The 18,371-nt window shown below is 53.6% G+C and overlaps 4 protein-coding genes across 4 annotated transcripts; all 4 read left to right on the forward strand.

Moving 5' to 3' along the window:
* Positions 1–444: 444 nt before the first annotated feature.
* Positions 445–1,423, forward strand: N0V96_005593 (uncharacterized protein; the record flags this gene model as incomplete). Its single annotated transcript, XM_065757443.1, has 3 exons — positions 445–457; positions 532–1,161; positions 1,236–1,423. The coding sequence occupies 3 exons, from the start codon at positions 445–447 to the stop codon at positions 1,421–1,423; spliced, it is 831 nt and encodes a 276-aa protein (XP_065613786.1).
* Positions 1,424–7,100: 5,677 nt separating this feature from the next.
* On the forward strand, positions 7,101–8,830 carry CLU5D (Pathogenicity cluster 5 protein d; the record flags this gene model as incomplete). The annotated part of the gene is made up of 4 exons (XM_065757444.1): positions 7,101–7,381; positions 7,409–8,061; positions 8,115–8,240; positions 8,301–8,830. The coding sequence occupies 4 exons, from the start codon at positions 7,101–7,103 to the stop codon at positions 8,828–8,830; spliced, it is 1,590 nt and encodes a 529-aa protein (XP_065613787.1).
* A 4,473-nt stretch (positions 8,831–13,303) lies between these two features.
* On the forward strand, positions 13,304–14,957 carry N0V96_005595 (uncharacterized protein; the record flags this gene model as incomplete). The annotated part of the gene is made up of 6 exons (XM_065757445.1): positions 13,304–13,470; positions 13,535–13,849; positions 14,073–14,174; positions 14,240–14,408; positions 14,481–14,543; positions 14,598–14,957. The coding sequence occupies 6 exons, from the start codon at positions 13,304–13,306 to the stop codon at positions 14,955–14,957; spliced, it is 1,176 nt and encodes a 391-aa protein (XP_065613788.1).
* A 390-nt stretch (positions 14,958–15,347) lies between these two features.
* On the forward strand, positions 15,348–16,418 carry N0V96_005596 (uncharacterized protein; the record flags this gene model as incomplete). The annotated part of the gene is made up of 2 exons (XM_053195590.2): positions 15,348–15,352; positions 15,881–16,418. The coding sequence occupies 2 exons, from the start codon at positions 15,348–15,350 to the stop codon at positions 16,416–16,418; spliced, it is 543 nt and encodes a 180-aa protein (XP_053046929.2).
* Positions 16,419–18,371: the final 1,953 nt, after the last annotated feature.

The following is an 18,371-nucleotide window of genomic DNA, read 5'->3' on the forward strand; positions in this document are numbered from 1 at the left end:
CGGCACCGGGTGTGGATGGTCACGGACGAGCACCCCGGCGCAGGCGTTCCTCGGCCAACTCACCTCTGCCGGGCACCCACACCAGCGGCCCGCTCAGCGCCAGTCATCCGTATTGACGTTAACCTGGAAGGTAACGTGAGCTGGCGTGCATCGCTCCCGTCCCCAAGACCGGTGACCCGACCACGCGTCAAGCTCCCATATAATCGCGCGTCCATCCTGTCCCTGTCTTGCTTGTCGTTATCCAGTCAATTTGACGGACCCAAATTATAGTTCCAAAACAGTGAAGCCTGATCGCACCTCAGTGCATACCTACTTACTCGCCAATAAGAATCGCAAGCCATCATGAGGCTTTTGGGCACCGTCGCACTGCTCGGTGCATCACTGCACGGGGTTGCTGCATGGGGAAGTATGTCATCAATTCCCAACATCCACGATAGCTTCAAAATGGCCTCGAGCTGTAAAGTGCCCCGAGCTCCCTTGCTGACCGACTTGACCTACCAGGTCTGGGTCATATTGCGACTGCGTACCTAGCCAGCCACTTTGTCGCCAACACAACCGAAGTCTTCTTCCAGGACCTCCTGCGTAATGACTCCGAGCACTACCTTGCCGGCGTCGCCACCTGGGCCGACACGATCCGGTACACGCGCTGGGGACACTTCACCGGGCCCTTTCACTTCATCGATGCCAAAGATAGTCCGCCCGACTACTGCGGCGTCGACCTCGAGCGGGACTGCAAAGATCAAGGCTGCGTCGTGACGGCTCTCGCAAACTACACTGCTCGGTCTCTGGATCCCAAGCTGAGCGGGTGGGAACGCAACCAGGCGGCGAGGTTTGTCGTGCACTTCATCGGCGACATGCACCAGCCTCTCCACAACGAAGATGTGGCTCGGGGAGGTAATGGCATTCACGTCAAATGGCAGGGCTCCGATTACAACCTGCACCACGTCTGGGACAGCTCCATTGCCGAAAAGCTGATAGGAGGTTCTCGTCGGAGGCCCTACGACAACGCGAAGAAATGGGCGGATGAGCTTGCTGACGAGGTCAAGACTGGAAAGTTTGCTGCGCAAAAGGCAGAGTGGCTCAAGAGTCTGGATTTCAACAACGTCAACGCTACCGGCCTGGAGTGGGCGAGAGAGGGAAACGCTTTCGTGTGCACCCACGGTATGTTGATTCCCGAGTCATCGATGACCCCCCACAAACCGGAAGGGCGACGTCAAAACTGACTCTTGTATTAGTATTTCCTGAGGGGCCGCGAGCTATTGTCGGCCAAGAGCTTAGCGGCGAGTACTTCCAAAAAGCGGCACCTGTAATTGAGCTTCAGGTCGCCCGCGCGGGTGTGAGAATGGCTGCTTGGCTGGACCTCATCGCCGCGGCATACCAAGACCAGGCGAAGGCGGCCGAACCTGTCATGGAAGACTTGTAAGATTTTGAGATGAGACGCCAAGCAAGTTGCGCTGTTTGCTCCGCGCGACTTTCTGTAGAAGAACCTCGTTTATCACACAGCAAAACGTGTTTTGATGCAGTGAAAGCTTGGCTTTGCCGGGGTCCTCTGTGTGTATTTGATTTCGAGACCTAAAACCTAGCAGTAAACATCTCTGGAAACTGGGCTAGTATAATGCCATGTCCAATGACGAAACGAGGCTCATTTTGGGCTCATCTGCGTAGTAGTGCTAAAGATCGTGACAGCTGCCACGCGGCAGCTCACAGACTTGCCAATTTGCCATACGCAGTAGGTTAAAGAGCTCGGAATCATGTTGATCACACTGGTCGCGACAGATCCTTGGCCGGGCCTTCGTCAGCAAAGAGTGTGTCTGCAATGGCTGAGGCGGCCCAGTTTGATTCACATGGAAGAGCTGTTTCCCAGAGGCGTAGTCGGCAAACGTTGCCTAGCTACGAGAAAGTGGCGTGACTTGAACACATTTCCCTTCTCGCGGTGGGGAATTTGGAATCAGACTAAGAACGGGTTGGAGGTCTAGCCGTGACGGCAGAGGACAGCAATTGGGATGATAGGTGACGTCTGACAAGTGAAGTTCGATGACAGCCCTTGCCGGGGGTCCGGGAGCAGCTGGGCGAGCAATACGTCCAAGGAGATTGGATGCCGGAGGAAGCGCATCCTGTGTGCATGGGAGTGGACGCAACGGGATTGGCACGGGTTCTGCATCTCAAGTTTGCGATGACGGTTCAACCGAGCTGGTTGACTGGGACCGTGAGCGAGCGTGGTCGCCGTGGTGCAGGCAATGAGCGACGATAGATAGTGCAAGGCGTTTGCCTCTGTGACAGTCGATGGGTTTCAACTCGTCTTCCCGAGCTGGGATGAAAGACAGCCCTGCATGCCGGATCCGAGGAGAATGCCTGCGTGTTGAAGGTGAAGACGAGGTTGCGCCGGTTGGCTTGAGTGACAAATGGACGGAAGTTGAGGTGAACCTGTTTCACCATTGGATTTTTGGCACAGGCTTCAAACTCAGCCTCGTGTCGCAGGATGGTGCGCCTCCTTGGCGCAAGTGGAGGTTCGCGACAGGGGCGCTGTCCACACTAGCACTCTCACTCCACGAGTCCACCGCAAGCAACCCCGGTGGCTCGGATCCAGATGATGGAAAGATTGATGACAAGCCCTTTAATTGATGTTGGAATTGGATGGCATCTCAGGGGGGAAACAATCTGCTCGTTTACGGGATCTCGGAAGGGATGAGACGAATATGGGGGAGGCGTCGGCTGTGGTGCCGGTCATTTGGGTGCGTCTGTGGAAATGCGAGGTTTCGCCAGGTGATCTTTTGCGATGCAGCTTCAAGCATCAAGCCGTAGAGCCGTGCCGTTCGCTACCAGGCGCAGGCGAGGCCGCGAAGGCATCGTCATGTGGTGCCGTGGGCCGTGGGTGCCGCATTCGAGTGTCAATCGGCGAGAAGACAGGCCGTACCCATCAAAAGAACCGGCACAGTCATCCACACGATGTGGTATCAGTGGGATCCGTAGGTAAAAGTAGAAATTTGAATGGCGGGATCAAGACCGAGCATATGTTTCCAACGGTGACAATGGCGGATCTGTCAGTGCAGTGAGCAAAACGTCGTAGGGCAATTTTAGGCGTGGACGATCAATAGCATTAAACTCAGCGTCGTTTGCAAAATGTCCGACAATTGGCAGCCCAGAAAGGAAAGTTCTCGACTCGAGCACTTGGGTTGACAGCAGAAAATAGTAGACGAGATGAAAATCGAAACCGTCATCTCATGGATAAGCATCTCACGCACTAGGGTTGGCCATGAGGAAGATCAGATTAACCTTTTGCTCGGATGGCTGATGCAGGACTGACCGGTTGTCCAACGCGCGAGGGGGACAAGGGGGGGAAAGGGGTGAACTCGGTGCCAGGTGGTATGAGGTAGGTTGGTGTCGTCGTTGACGGTTGGGGTGGCAGATATCCAAGGATTCGGTGGACAATGACATGGGAGAGAAGAAGGGGAGGGGGAAAAGACTCGAGGTGAAGCACCACCGTTGACAAGGGACACCCCTTCCCCTTGCAATTCTTCCAGGGCTGCGGTGGTGGGGCGGGTTTCTGGCGGGCGGGATGCTAAGGACAACCTTAAACGTGGTAAGAGGGGATGAGATAATCAACCTTTCCCGTTTCGGCGACCCAAGTGGAGCCGGGGATCTCCACGGGTCTTGGGCCGCTGCAGGTACCGAGTGTAAACGGCGCTTGGCACTCCTGCTGGGACGTGGAAGGTGCCCTCCTCTCACCTCACCACGCTTTCCTTCCAGTTGCGATTGAAAGTGTCAGGAACGATACCTTAGGTACGTAGAGATAAGGTAAGTTACGGCCTCCGTTTTGACAATAGAAGATAAGGCACCAGGGGAAAGAAGACAGATCACTTTCCAATCCCACGGTTCCGTAGGTACGGAGCAGTGTCTATCTTGATTCCTTTGCGCACCTTCCATTGTCTTGCAATACCTTACCCGCACCTACCTTACTATGCGAGATGACGGGAGGCACGAATGCTACTCAACTCCTTCTTGGGCAACTTCATGGGTTTCCTTGGCACTCATCGTTTGACGGGAGGAAGATCATCCCCGACGCTCCAACCACAGTAAGGTACGGTGGACCACACCGACAAGTCAAGTTTTTTTCTTTCTCTCTCTTTCCCTCACCCACTCACCCTGGAAACCCCTTTGCTTCTCGCCCTCTTTTCTCAAACCGACAATCGACGGTACCGTGACTGGTCATCCCAGGGGCCCTTGCCGTCATCCGAACTTGCCGAATAACAGATTAAGTTTATTGGATGTTTGATGCCATCATTACTGCGCGCCCGCTGCTGACCTTGGTTTTCCGCTCGCTTCGCCAACTCCACATTCCGACCAGCAACGCCAACGTACATACCTTAGGTACTCCGTATACGAGGTGCTTCTCGTTTGCTTCCACATTCTGCAAAACGGCAGAGAAGTCCACTAGGTTTCTAGATAGGCTCCGCCGTCCTTCCGCCGAAAAGCCTCCGTGCACCTCTGGCCAAGCACATACATGATACGAGGCATTCGCTCGCGATGCAGACGAGGCACACGATACACTATCCCACCCTTATCTGCGGGACGGATTCCATAAGGGCAAGCTTTGAAGTGGAACAAAATGCAGTGGAGTTGATGCGTTGCATTTCGCCCACCGGAATTAGACGGGCGCTTCCATCCTAATGCAAAGTTGCAGACACGAACTGACTGATAGAAAGAACCGCCAGAACCGACGGTCGAGGTCAATGTCAATGTTAATGTTCTGGTTTTGCTGGCCGGCGGTCGCACTAGCACGGCATGTCTCACCCGTCTAAACGGTCCGTCGCCAATCATCCACATTGCCGCTTTCTCCCGGCCAAGCTTGAGACCGTTGTCGTGTCGCTGGTATCCGCTGAAGCACCGTGGAAAAGAAACATAGCGCGGCTCGGGGGATCTTCAAGCGGTAACGTCAATCAAGAGAACCCCCATCGCGAACATGATGATGTGTGCGCGCTGTCAGCAAACAGCAACAGCTTTGCCTCTGCGTGGCACAGTCTTGGCGTTAATACAGGCGTGCCAGGCCTCTCAGGAAAGCCAGCGTCCGGAGGCAAATCATGGCCGATCCTCAAAGGCTTAGCATGAGGAGCTAAACCCATGACGACTCATGGCTCAAGAGCCAAAATCAGTTGCATACGCATCCGCAGTCCAGTGTGCCATTTGTCTCGACAGGGTGCGGCTCTCACATATTGGTCCACTACCTAGGTATCAACGGTCCGTAGGGGGAATACGGATGAATAGATGCTTGTCCTGACGGACATTGGCCTAACGGTCACAAATTTGCCAGCTGATGAGCGCAACTTGACGTGCGACGGTGCAGGCATCGAGGAGCGAACTGCCAGTTTTGCCAGTGCTCCAGGGAAATTAGGACGGAGGAGGCTTCGCTCAGAGAGCCAGCGAGCGAGCATTTGCGGGTGGTTGTGGAAAGAAGGCGCTTCACAAGCTCACCTCAGTGCGGTCGGCATCTTGAACGGTGACAATACGTTGGTCGAGTACGGCGACGAGGCGCTCCGTAAAGTGCCGCGCTTAAGAGACGGCAAGGACACAAAAATGTCGTCCAGTGTCTCGTTTCGCTTCATCGACGCCTCGGGCGAAACGCCATTTGCCTGATGTGCCGGACAGCACGCCCCGCTATTGGCTCGCTAAGCCGCGCCGGGGCTAGGTGGAGACTCCATGACCCCATTCTGCGACGACAGGAGCCGCATCAGACCTTCCCAGACCTCGCGACGGCACAAGCCACCACCGGACCGGGGGGGTTCCTTCCAACTACCTTATCCTTACCCTTACCATACCTTACTCTTACCTTACTGCGTAGTCTCTTACTGTCGTGTCTGGTGCCAACAACCTTTTTCTTTGCCTCGCATCTTTAACCCCTACCAATACTTGTGTGGTCGACACCTGCCACAGAGACCAGAGACACCACACTGACGTTACCCGAGCCGCCCTGTTCGACTCAACTTCGTTACCTGCCATCCTGAAAGAGTCGGGAACCGTCCGGCAAGGGTGCCCACCCTCTTCCAGTCTTGGACAACGACATCCCCTGCTCGTCTGTAGCTTGACTGCCTTTTTCTATCCGTTTACGCTACTCCGTTCCTTACACTACGGAGACTCTTCATACACTACGCCTCTGACCAACATCTTTGTCGCCGTTCCCGTCCCATCCATGCAGCTAAACTCGACGACCCCTGCCAAAGCTCAGATCTCTATTCTCCCATCTCTTCACTCAACACCCCCGATCCATCATCCCTACTCATCCTCCTCCTCCTTCTCGGAGCCTGGAGGCGTCTGCCCTTGTCAACTAGTTGTCGCATACCATCTCATCAGACAGATGCTACCTACCTATCCGTAGTCTCTCTCTCATCCCTCCACGGACACCTGCACACAGAGAGCAGACCCCCATTCACTACCTTTTCCCACCCCCGGTTCGTCACCCACTGCGGGCCTGCCAATTGCCCGCACGGGGATCAGATGCTAAGCAGCATCCATGTACTCACACCCCCGGCCAACAGTTTGAGCCGTGTACTCTCCGTATACTCAGTAGTATGGTGTATGGCTAGGTACCTGTCAGCCCTTGTCTCCTCCTCCTTCTCCTCCTCTCCCATCTCCCCTGCGCCGCGTTTTGGACTCGTGGAGACGATTCCTCCCTCCCCAAGCCGCCATGGAGCCTGTCTCCGTTCATACGACCCCTTGGTCGAACCGGCACCAGCCTGCAACCGCAGCCCTGTGCATATAAGACTTGAAAGCTTGGCACTGATCGCATATTTGTCTCGGCCTTTCCCTTCTTAATCCCCAGCAGCGCTCAGTCTCGATCATTCTTTTCGCCTTCCACCCTTTACTTTTATTTCCATTCATCCTGTTGCCTCACGCTGGGAGTGTGTCTTCACATTCATTCATTCATTTCTTTTCAGCTTGTGCTACGTATTCAGGTGTCTGTGACCGTTCCTTTCGTATTCTACTCTTGTTCGCTCCTCGGTCTGGAACCAACCCCTTTCGAACGACAATCTAGTATTTTATTGATAGCGACTCGGTCGACAACTCCCTCGGATTTATCCCCAACGATCAACAAGAAAGAGACAAAGATGCAAATTCAAAAGCTCATCACCGCCCTCGCGGGCATGGCCGTCGTCGCCGAGGCCTCCGTCGCCTTCCTCGATGCCTCGCCATTGAGCGCCGCCCTCGCCAAGCGTCAACAACGTGGTGGTAACCGTGGCGGACAAGGCGGAAACCAGGGTGGAAACGCAAACCAGGGTGGAAATGCCAACGCTGGTAACAACGGAGCTCTGTGTTTGCAAACGAACGCGGTGCAAAAGGGTTCGCAGCAGGCCGGACAGCCCAATGCCCAACAAGCCAACTCCAAGACGTAAGTATTTACACAAACACAGCACAGGCAACCCCCGAAACGCGCTAATCAGCTGCTTTGCAGCGACAATGCCAACTTTATCAACGTTTGCTCCGGCTCTACCCTCACCGATGGTGAGCAGAAGACTGGCGGTTCCTGCAACGGTATTCCCATGGGCAAGATCCCCGCCCAGACCAAGATGGTGTCTACCGTCATCAACAACCCCCCTCACAACGGCAACATCCAGGCCAACCAGGACTTTGATGTCGAGCTCAAGGTCAACAACCTGCAAGCCGGCTCCTTCACTGACGCTCAGTCTACCTACTACTCGGCTCCCCAGGATCTTAGCGGCGGCGGTACCATTATCGGCCATGTTCACGTCACGGTTCAGGATATGGGTAACTCCTTGACGCCCAACACTCCCCTGGATGCTTCCAAGTTTGTCTTCTTCAAGGGTATCAACGATGCCGGCGATGGCAATGGTAACCTGAAGGCCACCGTCACTGGAGGCCTGCCCGCTGGAAACTACCGTGTCTGCACCATGTCTAGTGCTTCCAACCATCAGCCCGTTCTGATGCCCGTCGCCCAGCGTGGTGCCCAGGATGACTGCAACAAATTCACTGTTGGTGGCAACGGTGGCGGCGGCGGCAACAACGGAGGTGGCAACAACGGCGGCAACGCTGCCAACGGAGGCCAGCAGAGTAAGTCCATCAGGGATACATGAAGCTTTAGACAAGGTACTAACGGGTACAAGACAACAACCAGGGCGGAGCTGCCCGTGGAGGTAAGCAAGCCGGTGGCAGACAAGGCGCCGGTGCTGCTGCAGGCGGTGCTGCAGGAGGTGCCGGTCGTGGCGGTGCTGGACGAGGCGCTGGTCAAGGTAATGCTCAAGCAACACCTCAGAACCCCCCTCAAGGATTTCCAAACACACAGTTCCCAGGCCAATTCCCCGGCCAATTTCCTCAATTCCCTGGAAGCGCACCCCCTGGACAGGCCACAACACAATCACAGACCGGAAACACACAGGGAACTCCCAATGCTAACAACTCCGGCCAGGACGGGGACGCCGCCAGTAATTCGAAGAACGCGACGGCGACTCCTTCGGTAGACCCGGCGGCAGCGACGCCGACGCCCACCCAGGGCGGAGGTGCCTCCAACAATGGCAACGCCAACAGCAATGGATCCGGACAGAACGGCAACGGTAACACTTCTTCTGGATCTGGCAAGGGAGGCGCGACGTCGAACGCTATCGGCGGAATCGCGGCCCCGGCGGTCTCGGACTCTGGCGATAGCAGCCGACCATTCTCCGTCAACGGCAACTCGTTCGTTTCCAAGGCCAATGCGGCGCAGCGTGCTTGCGATGTTCAACGGAATGCCTGTTTCAATGCTTTCAACGGTGGAAAGTTGAACGGGGTCACCACGGCCGACTGTGATGCCCAGGTTCAGACCTGCATCCAGGAGCTCTCATAATCGAATGCCTTTCGACGACAAGGACGACAAACAACCGAGGGATTATTGGGATATGCACGCGCGCGCTCATACGGACAACACGGGCCTTTTACATCATACAACGACAAGTCTCCATGCTTTTGGGTTCACCCGGGTCGCCAAAAAGTGTTCTGGTGTTTTTTCTGTTTTTAATTTCTTGGGTTGTTATATTCTACACGAACTGGCAGGAGGTTATTAGATGAGCAGGTTGGCGTGGATGGTTTTTTCTTTTGTTTGATGAAAACCAGCGCTCCCCGTGCTTCGATACCACACACTCACACACATCAACGACAACACTGGCAAACTCCTCCCCCTCTATATTATTGTTCTAATGTCCCCCCTCCCCGACAACCCTTACGCACACACACACACACATCTCATCACCTCATCACCTCATCACCTCATCACCATGACACAAAATCTTACGATCCGACCTTTCTGTACATTTAGAGGGAGTTGTTTTTCCGTTGACAGGACACGCAGCATGGCTTGGAAAGAAATGGAAGACACAATTCCAGTAGAGAGTGCACACAGTTTTTTGGATTACCTTTGCCTGGTTTCTTGGTTCTTGTTGATTTGACACGTCGTGACATTTACACTAGGAGTTCAGCGATTGACTTACAGATGACAAGTCACGATGTCACCCCATCTTACTGAAAGTCGGGGTGGCAGGAGGTATACCGGTAACACTGCGCCGAACGTCCTTTCTCTCTGATGTTGGTGAACCTGTACAATGAGGGCTGCCGTGCCGAGCAGCGGTCCGAGCTGCGGCGTCTGATCTGCGTGTCGCGATGATGGGGGGGACATGTCTCGGCCGGGGGGCCGTGTTATGCGCTGGGGTAGTGTCTAGGGTGCCTGGTTGAGGCTGGGATCTTTTAGTAGGTCTGGTGGGAGGATTTTGTACATGACTAAGCTGGATTCTCCAGTGTTGCGTGCCATTGAGTGGGATAAGTGTGTGGGTTGGAGACTGGCGTTCGACTTGGCAGGTCCTGAGAGGGGTTCAGGCCCATGGAAGAAGGAAAAAAATAGGGTAGAAGAAGAGTTGAGACGCGTTTCATGTTGCCTGTTGTCGTTGCCGGAGTTGGGACGGATCACGGATGGGAGGGATCTTGCGACGCAGAGGGGGGGCTTGCGGTACCATATAACAGCCTTAACAGACAGAGTTATATTTACGAATACAGGGCTTGAGGCTTAAGGTCCGGCTCTGTGATATCACGAGTCGAGGCTAGAATGTAGATACGGATGAGGGGCATGTGTCATGGGTTGGGATGGCACTTTTTGTGTCGTGCGAGGGTTTCTGGGCAGGGGGTGTTTGAGGTCTTTTGGGAGGGAAATGGGTTTGCACGCTTGCTAGCAGTTGTGGAGGTATATTAATTAGGAGATTTCTTTTTAACGTTTCGGAAGGGGGAGAGCGCAAAGAGAGATTAATTGATGTTTATTTTCTTTCTTTGGGGAGCTTATTTTGAGGTTTCCCTTCGTTTCGGCGATTCGCATCTCACACACACACACATACGCGCGCGCGCAAGATGTTCTTGATGGAGAACAGTCGGCGAGTCGGTGGGGAGAGTTGAAAAGGTTTATTTCCATGACTCTTGACTTTGAACGCTGTTCCTGACTTGACTTTACCTTATTCTTCTCTTTTCCCTTCTCCTTGACCGTCTGTTCCTGCGAGGGCCGTTATAACCGTTTTCCCCCAATCCCCCCCTTTTTGGGGGGTTTTAAGCGCGTGTAGGCTCTGAGTTGGATTTATCGTCAGTTTTCGCAAGTGTGCCACTGAATGAGCAAGTGCACGATAAAACGTCAACCCCCTGCCCCCGCCCCTCTCCCCAAAACCACCATCTTCAAGGTTCCAACAGATGGAAGGATCCTGCATGTCGAAGTTTTGTGCAATGGGATTATGACTATTTTACGCAATTTCGGCGACATGACTTCGGGTCGTTTGCCCCTTTTTCCTTTGCCCTCTGCTCTCGATCTCTGCCATATGGCTGCGCACGCCTAAAGTAAGGTAGGTAGGTAGGTGCGTTATCACAGTTGGCCTATGATGATGCAAGGTACCAAAACCTTGCAATTGAATCGCACAATCTTGCGAATCATCCACCCAAGGGACTCATTCTCGGCGAGCTCGATCAAGATCAAAAGTCCGTGTTTTCTCCGTCGAGGAGGAGAAAAAAAAGAACACGACTTACGCGCCGTAGGGAAGTCACCACTTTTTTTTCCCGGATCAGTGCCGAGAGGCGTGGGCCGCTGTCGTCGTCCCGAGTTTACCTGCATCGCGGCGTTCTGCTGCAAGTAGAACGTAAAAGCTGCAAAAAAATGCCTAATATCAGGAGTTTCGCCTGATCACTGAAGCAAAAGCATCATAATGTCCCGAGATAAAGGGAAAGGCTGGATTAGCGCCGCCCCCGTCTGAGACTCGGGGACGACCCGACCGACGTGAACTGGCATCTTGGCCTTGCTTCCTTTCTTGTCATTTTTGCTTTCTACTTAAGTTTTTCCCTTGTTTTTTTTTCTTTTTTCGCCTTGGCTTCCTTATTGTTACACACCCTTTTGGAAATGAAAGGTTGGAGTGTGCCGAGAGATGGTGAGGTAAGGCGAGATTTGAGTTCCTCGGGGAAGGGGGGAACGACAGTCTTGGAGGTAGCCTTTTGGGTTTGCTATTGACTCTTTTTTGGTTCTCTCAGTCTTTTTCAACGTTCCATATGTGTCTGGCAATGATGTTTCCTCTATAATCGAGGGAACTTACGTTGAGCATACGGTTTGGATACGTTTTACTTGTTGGGCCAACACGGCGGCGTCGCCGACTTGGTCTAGGTTTTTCTGATGGGAGAGTTGTAATCGTATTTGCGCCGACGTACACATTATACCGGAAAGTGGAGGATACGTCAAATAGACAACGGGGCTCATGGGACCGCCGCAGGAAATTCGGCAGCGCTTGATCGGGCAGGGGCTCCTTCGCCCACCGGCTTGGGATGGCCGCACCGCCGGGTCCCGCTCCGTTTAGTAAGTGGGGGCGCTGCCGATCCGGAAGCCCGGAGGCACGAGGCGGATCATGGTATGGCAATTCGGGCGCCTAGCGGTCTAATCCCAGGTGGTGTAGCTTCTCCCGGCCATGTCTCAAATCCCTCGTTTCCAATAGGGAGCTTCCAACACAAAAAAGTGGTATCCAACGAAGACGCTAGCTTCTTTCAAAGTGCATTGTTTGACAAACAATCGCATACCTAGCTCACGGGCAGCAACCAACAAGCGTTGGAACCAAGGAACGCAACAGGATTGGACACGATCAATGACTGAGGCTGCCCACACCTAAGTCATTCCCCCTCCATATCCTCAGCCCCTCGAAAATGTGCCAGACCATTGGTCCAATGGATTGAGATATGTTGGCTCAGGTCGATTTCTGGGTGCAGAAATACCACCCGGCCAGATCCACGGGTCCCGGATCAGGCTGTCGTTAGCTCCGCTGTTGGTCCAACCGGCCTGGGAGAGTTGCGTTATCCCTGCATTCGAGCCACAACGTACACTTTCGCAACGGGGGAAAGCAGGCTGGCTGGGGATAAGTGATCCAGCCAGGTCTCACACGCCATGAGAGACACAGAGACGCAGGGAGCAAACAACTCACAAACCCGGGACTAACTAGGTACTTAGGTACCTTTGACAGCGCCTCCTCCGTAGCCTTATATCGAGAAACCCTGGATTCTTCAGCTCAAAAGCTCCAAGTCCGGCGCATATCTCCGGTCTATGAGGACCTTTGGGCCGAGGAAGGGAACAAGAATCGCTTTAGAAAGACAGAGAATCAGTTCTTGAGCCTCCCTGCGTGGGGGGGTCGTTCTTTCAACTGGCCAATTGTTCTGCCCGTATTGCAACGTATCGTTGACCGATGTTTCGACTCTTGAGTCTAAGGACTCTATTGGATGCAATTAGCAAGACACTTCCGATGACATAGAGGCTGAATAATCTCTACGCTGGACTGTTTGCTCTGTTGGAACGCCCACCAGGTTGGCGCGGTGGTCGCGGTGATGTTGCGAAAGCCGGCAAGTCCGGCGGAGCCTGACCATACGTTGGCTTGTTGGCTGTAAATGAGGTTAATCAAGAGAAAGCAGCTGTGCGACATAAGAAGGGAACAATGGCTTGTCACCAGTAATAGCCCATCTCGTTGAGAAGAACTCATGACCGCCAGAATGCAGTTCGCCGAAGCTCTTTTACGTCTCTTGTGGACTTACAGATCCATCACGGCCTTCGGCGTGGTTTTCGTCTTCCTTGCCATCTTTACATACGTTCGAAGCCCAAGACGGCGTCTCCCGCCAGGCCCGAGAGGGCTGCCCCTCCTTGGGAAATGCACTCGACACTCTCCAGGATCCGTGGCTGACTTTCGGCAGCTGGATGAAGACGTATGGTATGCTCGTTCCGCTGTTCTCGTCTACTGGCCAGACGCTGATCCGATTTAAAACAGGCCCCATAATGCACTTCACCGCCGCTGGAAGCGATGTAGTCGTCCTCAACGACCTCAAGACCTCGTTCGACATACTAGATCGCCGCGCGGGCGTCACAGCAGACCGGCCCGGGAATGTCATCATAGACATGATGACGGGGTCCTGCTTCGTGCCGTTCCAGAGCCAGAACGCAATGTAGGTCCCCTTTCCTCGCAGGGCTGTGTAACAAACTTCAAAGACTCACTGTGTCCGTCCATAGGTGGCTGCGCATGCGTAAAGCCTCCCACGGAGCCCTCCGCAACATCTCCTTCCCAGATATCCGTCTCGTCCAGCAAAAGGAGGCCGCTCTCCTGGCCGCGGACATGCTCAAGGACCCGCGGGACTGGCTGTCGCACCTGCACCGCGCGGTATCGTCGGCGAATATGAACCTGGTGTACGGGACGCCTTCCCTTGCGTCTGCGAGCGATTTAAAGCTGGTTTGGCTCGAGGACTTTGTCGCGCGGTTGACCAAGGCTGCGCTGCCTGGTGCGCATTTGAGTCAGGTTTTCCCCTGGTTGAGACACATGCCGTCTAGGTAAGTTTTTGGTATACCGAGAACTATTTATTGTCATGGAATAGGACGGTGATGCTGAGCTTCTCCTTCTAGATTCGCGCCATGGAAGAGGCGGGTGGAGGATTCGTTTGCGGCGGATTCTGCTATCTTTGGGAGTTGGTTTGAGGAGGCCCGACTTGTGAGTGCTGAATCGAGGAGCTGTATTATTCATTTACGAGTTTTCTATGCTGAAAGATGACTAGAGAGGCATCGATGGCGGCAACTGCCTCGTCAAGAGCTTTGTGAAAGACCAGAGCCGGTGCAACTTGTCCGACACCGAAATCAACTGGCTCGCGGCGAGCGTAATGTAAGTCCGTCCGCGGGGTCAACCAATCTCTTTGAAAAGCCACTTTCCTGATAGGAACATTCCAGCGCTGGGGCAAAGTCGATCACCGGCGTGCTGGAGTGGTGGATGCTAGCCATGGTCGTGTATCCCGAGGTGCAGCAGCTCGCCCAGGAGGAGCTGGATCGCGTCGTGGGACGCGAGGCGTCCCCAAACTTTGCCGATCACTATGGGAAGCTACCTTACATTCAAGCCATGGTGAGTTGTCAAATTTCCAGTAAATCTTCTCTGTCGCGCAAACCCACATTGCTGACGATCAAACTTGTCCAGGTCAAGGAGTCACTTCGCTGGCGACCCGTCGACCCAATAGGTCTTCCACACCAGAGCTCCGAAGTACGTCGCAACATCGAGTCTATCGTTTATCGATTTTCTAATCCTTTTACATAGGACATCTGGTACGAAGGGCACTTTATACCAAAAGGCTCACTGCTCATTCCCAACGTCTGGGCCATGAACCGCGATCCGCACACGTACGGCCCGGACGCCCATCACTTCAATCCCGCCAGGTACCTCGATCCCAAGACCGGGCAGCTTAAGCCGCTGGGAGCGGAGACGAAAGACCAGGGCCACGTCACGTTTGGCTTCGGCCGTAGGTTGTGTGTCGGGCGCCAGATTGCGAATGAGGATCTCTTCATTACTATGGCAACGGTGCTTTGGACGATGAAGATTGAGCCAAAGGTGGGATACGACGGGATGAATGTCCCTATAGATATTGATGGATGCGTCGATGACGGTGTCGTTGTGTGAGATCCCCCTTGGACTCTTGCCGGTTTGTTGCTGTCGCTGACTTTGGATGACAGACGCCCGGTCCCGTTCGAGTGTACCACCAAGTCTCGTTTTCCTGAGGCGTTCAAGGTCTTGCAGGCTGCGGAGAACTACGGTGTAAGTTGAGGAAGTACTATCTCATGCCGCGAAAAGGGTGACATTGCGCACTTGAGAGCCAGCTTTACCGTTAGTTATCCCCGTCGCAAGGCTAGAGGATGGCGACCTTGGCCACCTAGATGTCGCATCTGCGGGCAAATTTAGTCTCTGTCCAGGCTAAGATCTTACTTTGAGCGAAATTTCCGCGTCAAGAGTCTCGTTTATCTATACTAGCGATAGTCAGAAACTCCGTCCCTGGCTCAGTGTCCTGCCGACATGCTGTTCTTGATTACTGATACTCATGTTCATGCCAAGCCCATGCACCCCCATGATACAAATTGAGTCTGCCGGCACATGTTTCCTTTGCTATTCTGACGATTCAGCAACCATAGATTTACTGGAGTTTTTATCTAAGTTTTCCTGAACCTAGCGTTTTCATGGGCCTTTGAGAACTTTCCCGAAGTTCACTAATCAGACCACCACTCACCTTATCGCGATACTCCGGACAGTTGCACCTGATTTAATCTCCGTCACTTCTGCTGATTCCCTCTAGTTGCGAGAGCTGTCCTATTTAGGAACTGTTCTGGCCCTACCAGACATCATGGTACTGGGTAGAAGCGACCGAAGGATAAGTGATCTTCACCATTGCACCACGGAAGAACTTCAAGTTGCGCTCGCTCAGTTTGATCTCCGTCTGAACATTCTGTTTACTCTCTCACCATGCCGGAACCATGGGAAGATCAAATCGCGCATTTCCAAGGGATACCGTGGTGCGCCAAAGTCCTCTCGGAACCAGGCGTCATCGCCAGACCCCTCGTCAGCCGCGAATTCGACCCCGACAACCGCATCTTTGAATTCTGGGGCTCGACGCTCTTCAGCGCGGCCACGGTGCCATTCTTCATCGGCTGTTTTCACATGCCTTCACCACCATCGCATGCCGACGAACAATCCCCGGACAACCGGCCCCTCGACGAACTGTACATGACCAAAGTCCGCTGCTTCCTGACTCTCGGCCACGGGCTGAGTACGCTGAAGAAGGAGTGGTGCCACGGCGGTGCCGTCGCGGCCATATTCGACGAATGCATGGGCGCCATCGGGTTCATCAATAAGCTGCTGGGGTTCATGCCCATGTTGCCGCAGGTTACGCAGAACTTGAACATCACGTACATACAGCCGGTGCCGACCATGTCGACGGTGGCCTGCACGGCGGCCTTGAAGCGGATGGACGGGCCCAGGAAGTTCTCTGTCGAGGCGGAGATCACTGATGAGCATGGGACGGTTCTCGCTAAAGCGGAAGCGTACTTTGTTGGGATGGAGAAGCGCAAGAAGAGGCAAGAGAAGCTTTGACGAGTTATGGAGAAGTTCAACAGAAGATGCTTTAGAGAAGACTTTGTTTTGATATAGACATAGACCTCTGCCGCCATAGCCCTTGGGCTGTCTGCATAAGGTCGGGTGCGGCCAGCTTGGTACCTCTCTCTGCTTAGATTGCCAACGCACCGTTGACGCCGCGATGATAGAATATACTATCCAGTCTTCAACCCTGTATGCATGCAAGAATCCCTATGGATTCGAAGCGAGAGATGGTTCTGTGACGAACGATCCCAATCATACCTTACATGATCCGTCCTGGTCAAACTCAGTCCGAACTTGGCTTGGCAGGCTTTCTGGCGTAGATCGAATGACTGATAACATTAGTAGAGCAACTGACAAGACATTATTGCGAACTCACACTGGAAAGTATGCGTGAATGCTTCGATCGCTGAACTCCTTGCGCACCTGCATCATGAGAACTAAGACCTCCTCTCTAGACCAGTTCAAGGCCCTGGTAAACGGAGCCATGCAGAAGCCCTCCCAGCCAGCCACGAGATTCTCGTGGGTCCAGATCCCAAGCTCCTTATGACGGGCATCTCTCGGCCAAGGATTCGTGGGCCACTTGAACCTCTGTACGGTCACGTCCTCGAAGCCGACTCGAGTCAAAGTCTCTTGGAGTGCTTGTGCGGTGTGGTAAGGGCGGCCGAAAATGTTAGCAGCCTGTTCCAGCATGCGGACTGACTTGATGACTGCGGACGTCTCCTGGAGGGTGCCGTCATCGGACAGAGGGCAGGGGTCGATTTCGTTTAGCTCGAGATATCCCCCGGGGCTAAGGTTTCTGGATTTCACTTTTCAGCTTCCACCCGCTACTGTGGATGAGCAGGGATGAATGACTTACTCGAAGCACTTGCGGATGAAATCTTCCCAGCTCTTGACCGACGAGGTCATGACCCGACTGTGGATGTAGTCGAATGGCCGAGAGAATGTCCAAGTGTCCTCAACATCGTCAATCTCGAAACGAACGTTGGGAGGGGTGCTACTTGCGATCAGCTACTTCGCCTATGAGAAAGAAGGGGTGGTAGTCGCACTAGTTGGGCCATGTGGCAGACAGATCGACTCCGAGAACCTGACATAAGAGTGAGCAAAAAGTCAGACCATAGCAGTCAAGCTTACCTCAGCCTCGGGGTGCTCGTCGCCAAAGTCGATTGCCCAAATTCCCGTGCCTGTGCCGATGTCAAGAACACGACGGACTCCAGAGTCAGCTGCATTCGGTGGAGCTGTTCCGAGTTTATTGTCAAAAGTCATGAGAAAGAGGTTGTGTGACAGGTATGCGGGGTTATCTGAATTAGTCTCAGAAGGCCAGATTTGAGTTGCGCTTCGTACCAAGTCTATCAAGCTCCCGTTCATCGTTGGGAAGTGCATATTCTACTTGAGTGAGTCTCAAGAAACATCATCAAATGTAGTAGTGCGATGTGGAACTCACTGCCGTCTTTGTACTTGTGATACGTGCGTCCGTTCTCTATGCGGTAATCGAGAATCGAACTGCTTACACTCGTACTGGAGGACGCAATGCTCTGGTAAAGTCATCATTAATTCGCTCCTAATAAGTGGGCTTGATCTTGATGCTGAACTTACGGGTCCAATTGTTGAAGCGTCCTCATGGTTGATCTGAGCGCATGATTAGCAACAGCTCTCAGAAAAGACATAAACGCCCGAGAAAGACCTCATCTGGAATGATAGCATCGATAGTATCATCGCCAGTGTTTAGGGACGAGTTAGGCGACGATTTCGGAGAGGATTTGGGCGGAGAAGATGCCATCTTCGTCGCGCGCGGGGGAGAGTAATGTGGGGTGTAACGAAGACAATGCGTCAAGTTCTCTCTTTCCACTTTCTCAATGTATTTATATCTGTGACACTTCTTCTATCACATTTTACCCCTCTCTTGGCGCGTGATGGTTATGCATGTCGTCGGCATGCAAGTCCTGTTGG

Source organism: Colletotrichum fioriniae (assembly GCF_027942845.1).
Source record: "Colletotrichum fioriniae strain IMI 355084 chromosome Unknown scaffold_6, whole genome shotgun sequence".
NCBI lineage: Eukaryota > Fungi > Ascomycota > Sordariomycetes > Glomerellales > Glomerellaceae > Colletotrichum > Colletotrichum fioriniae.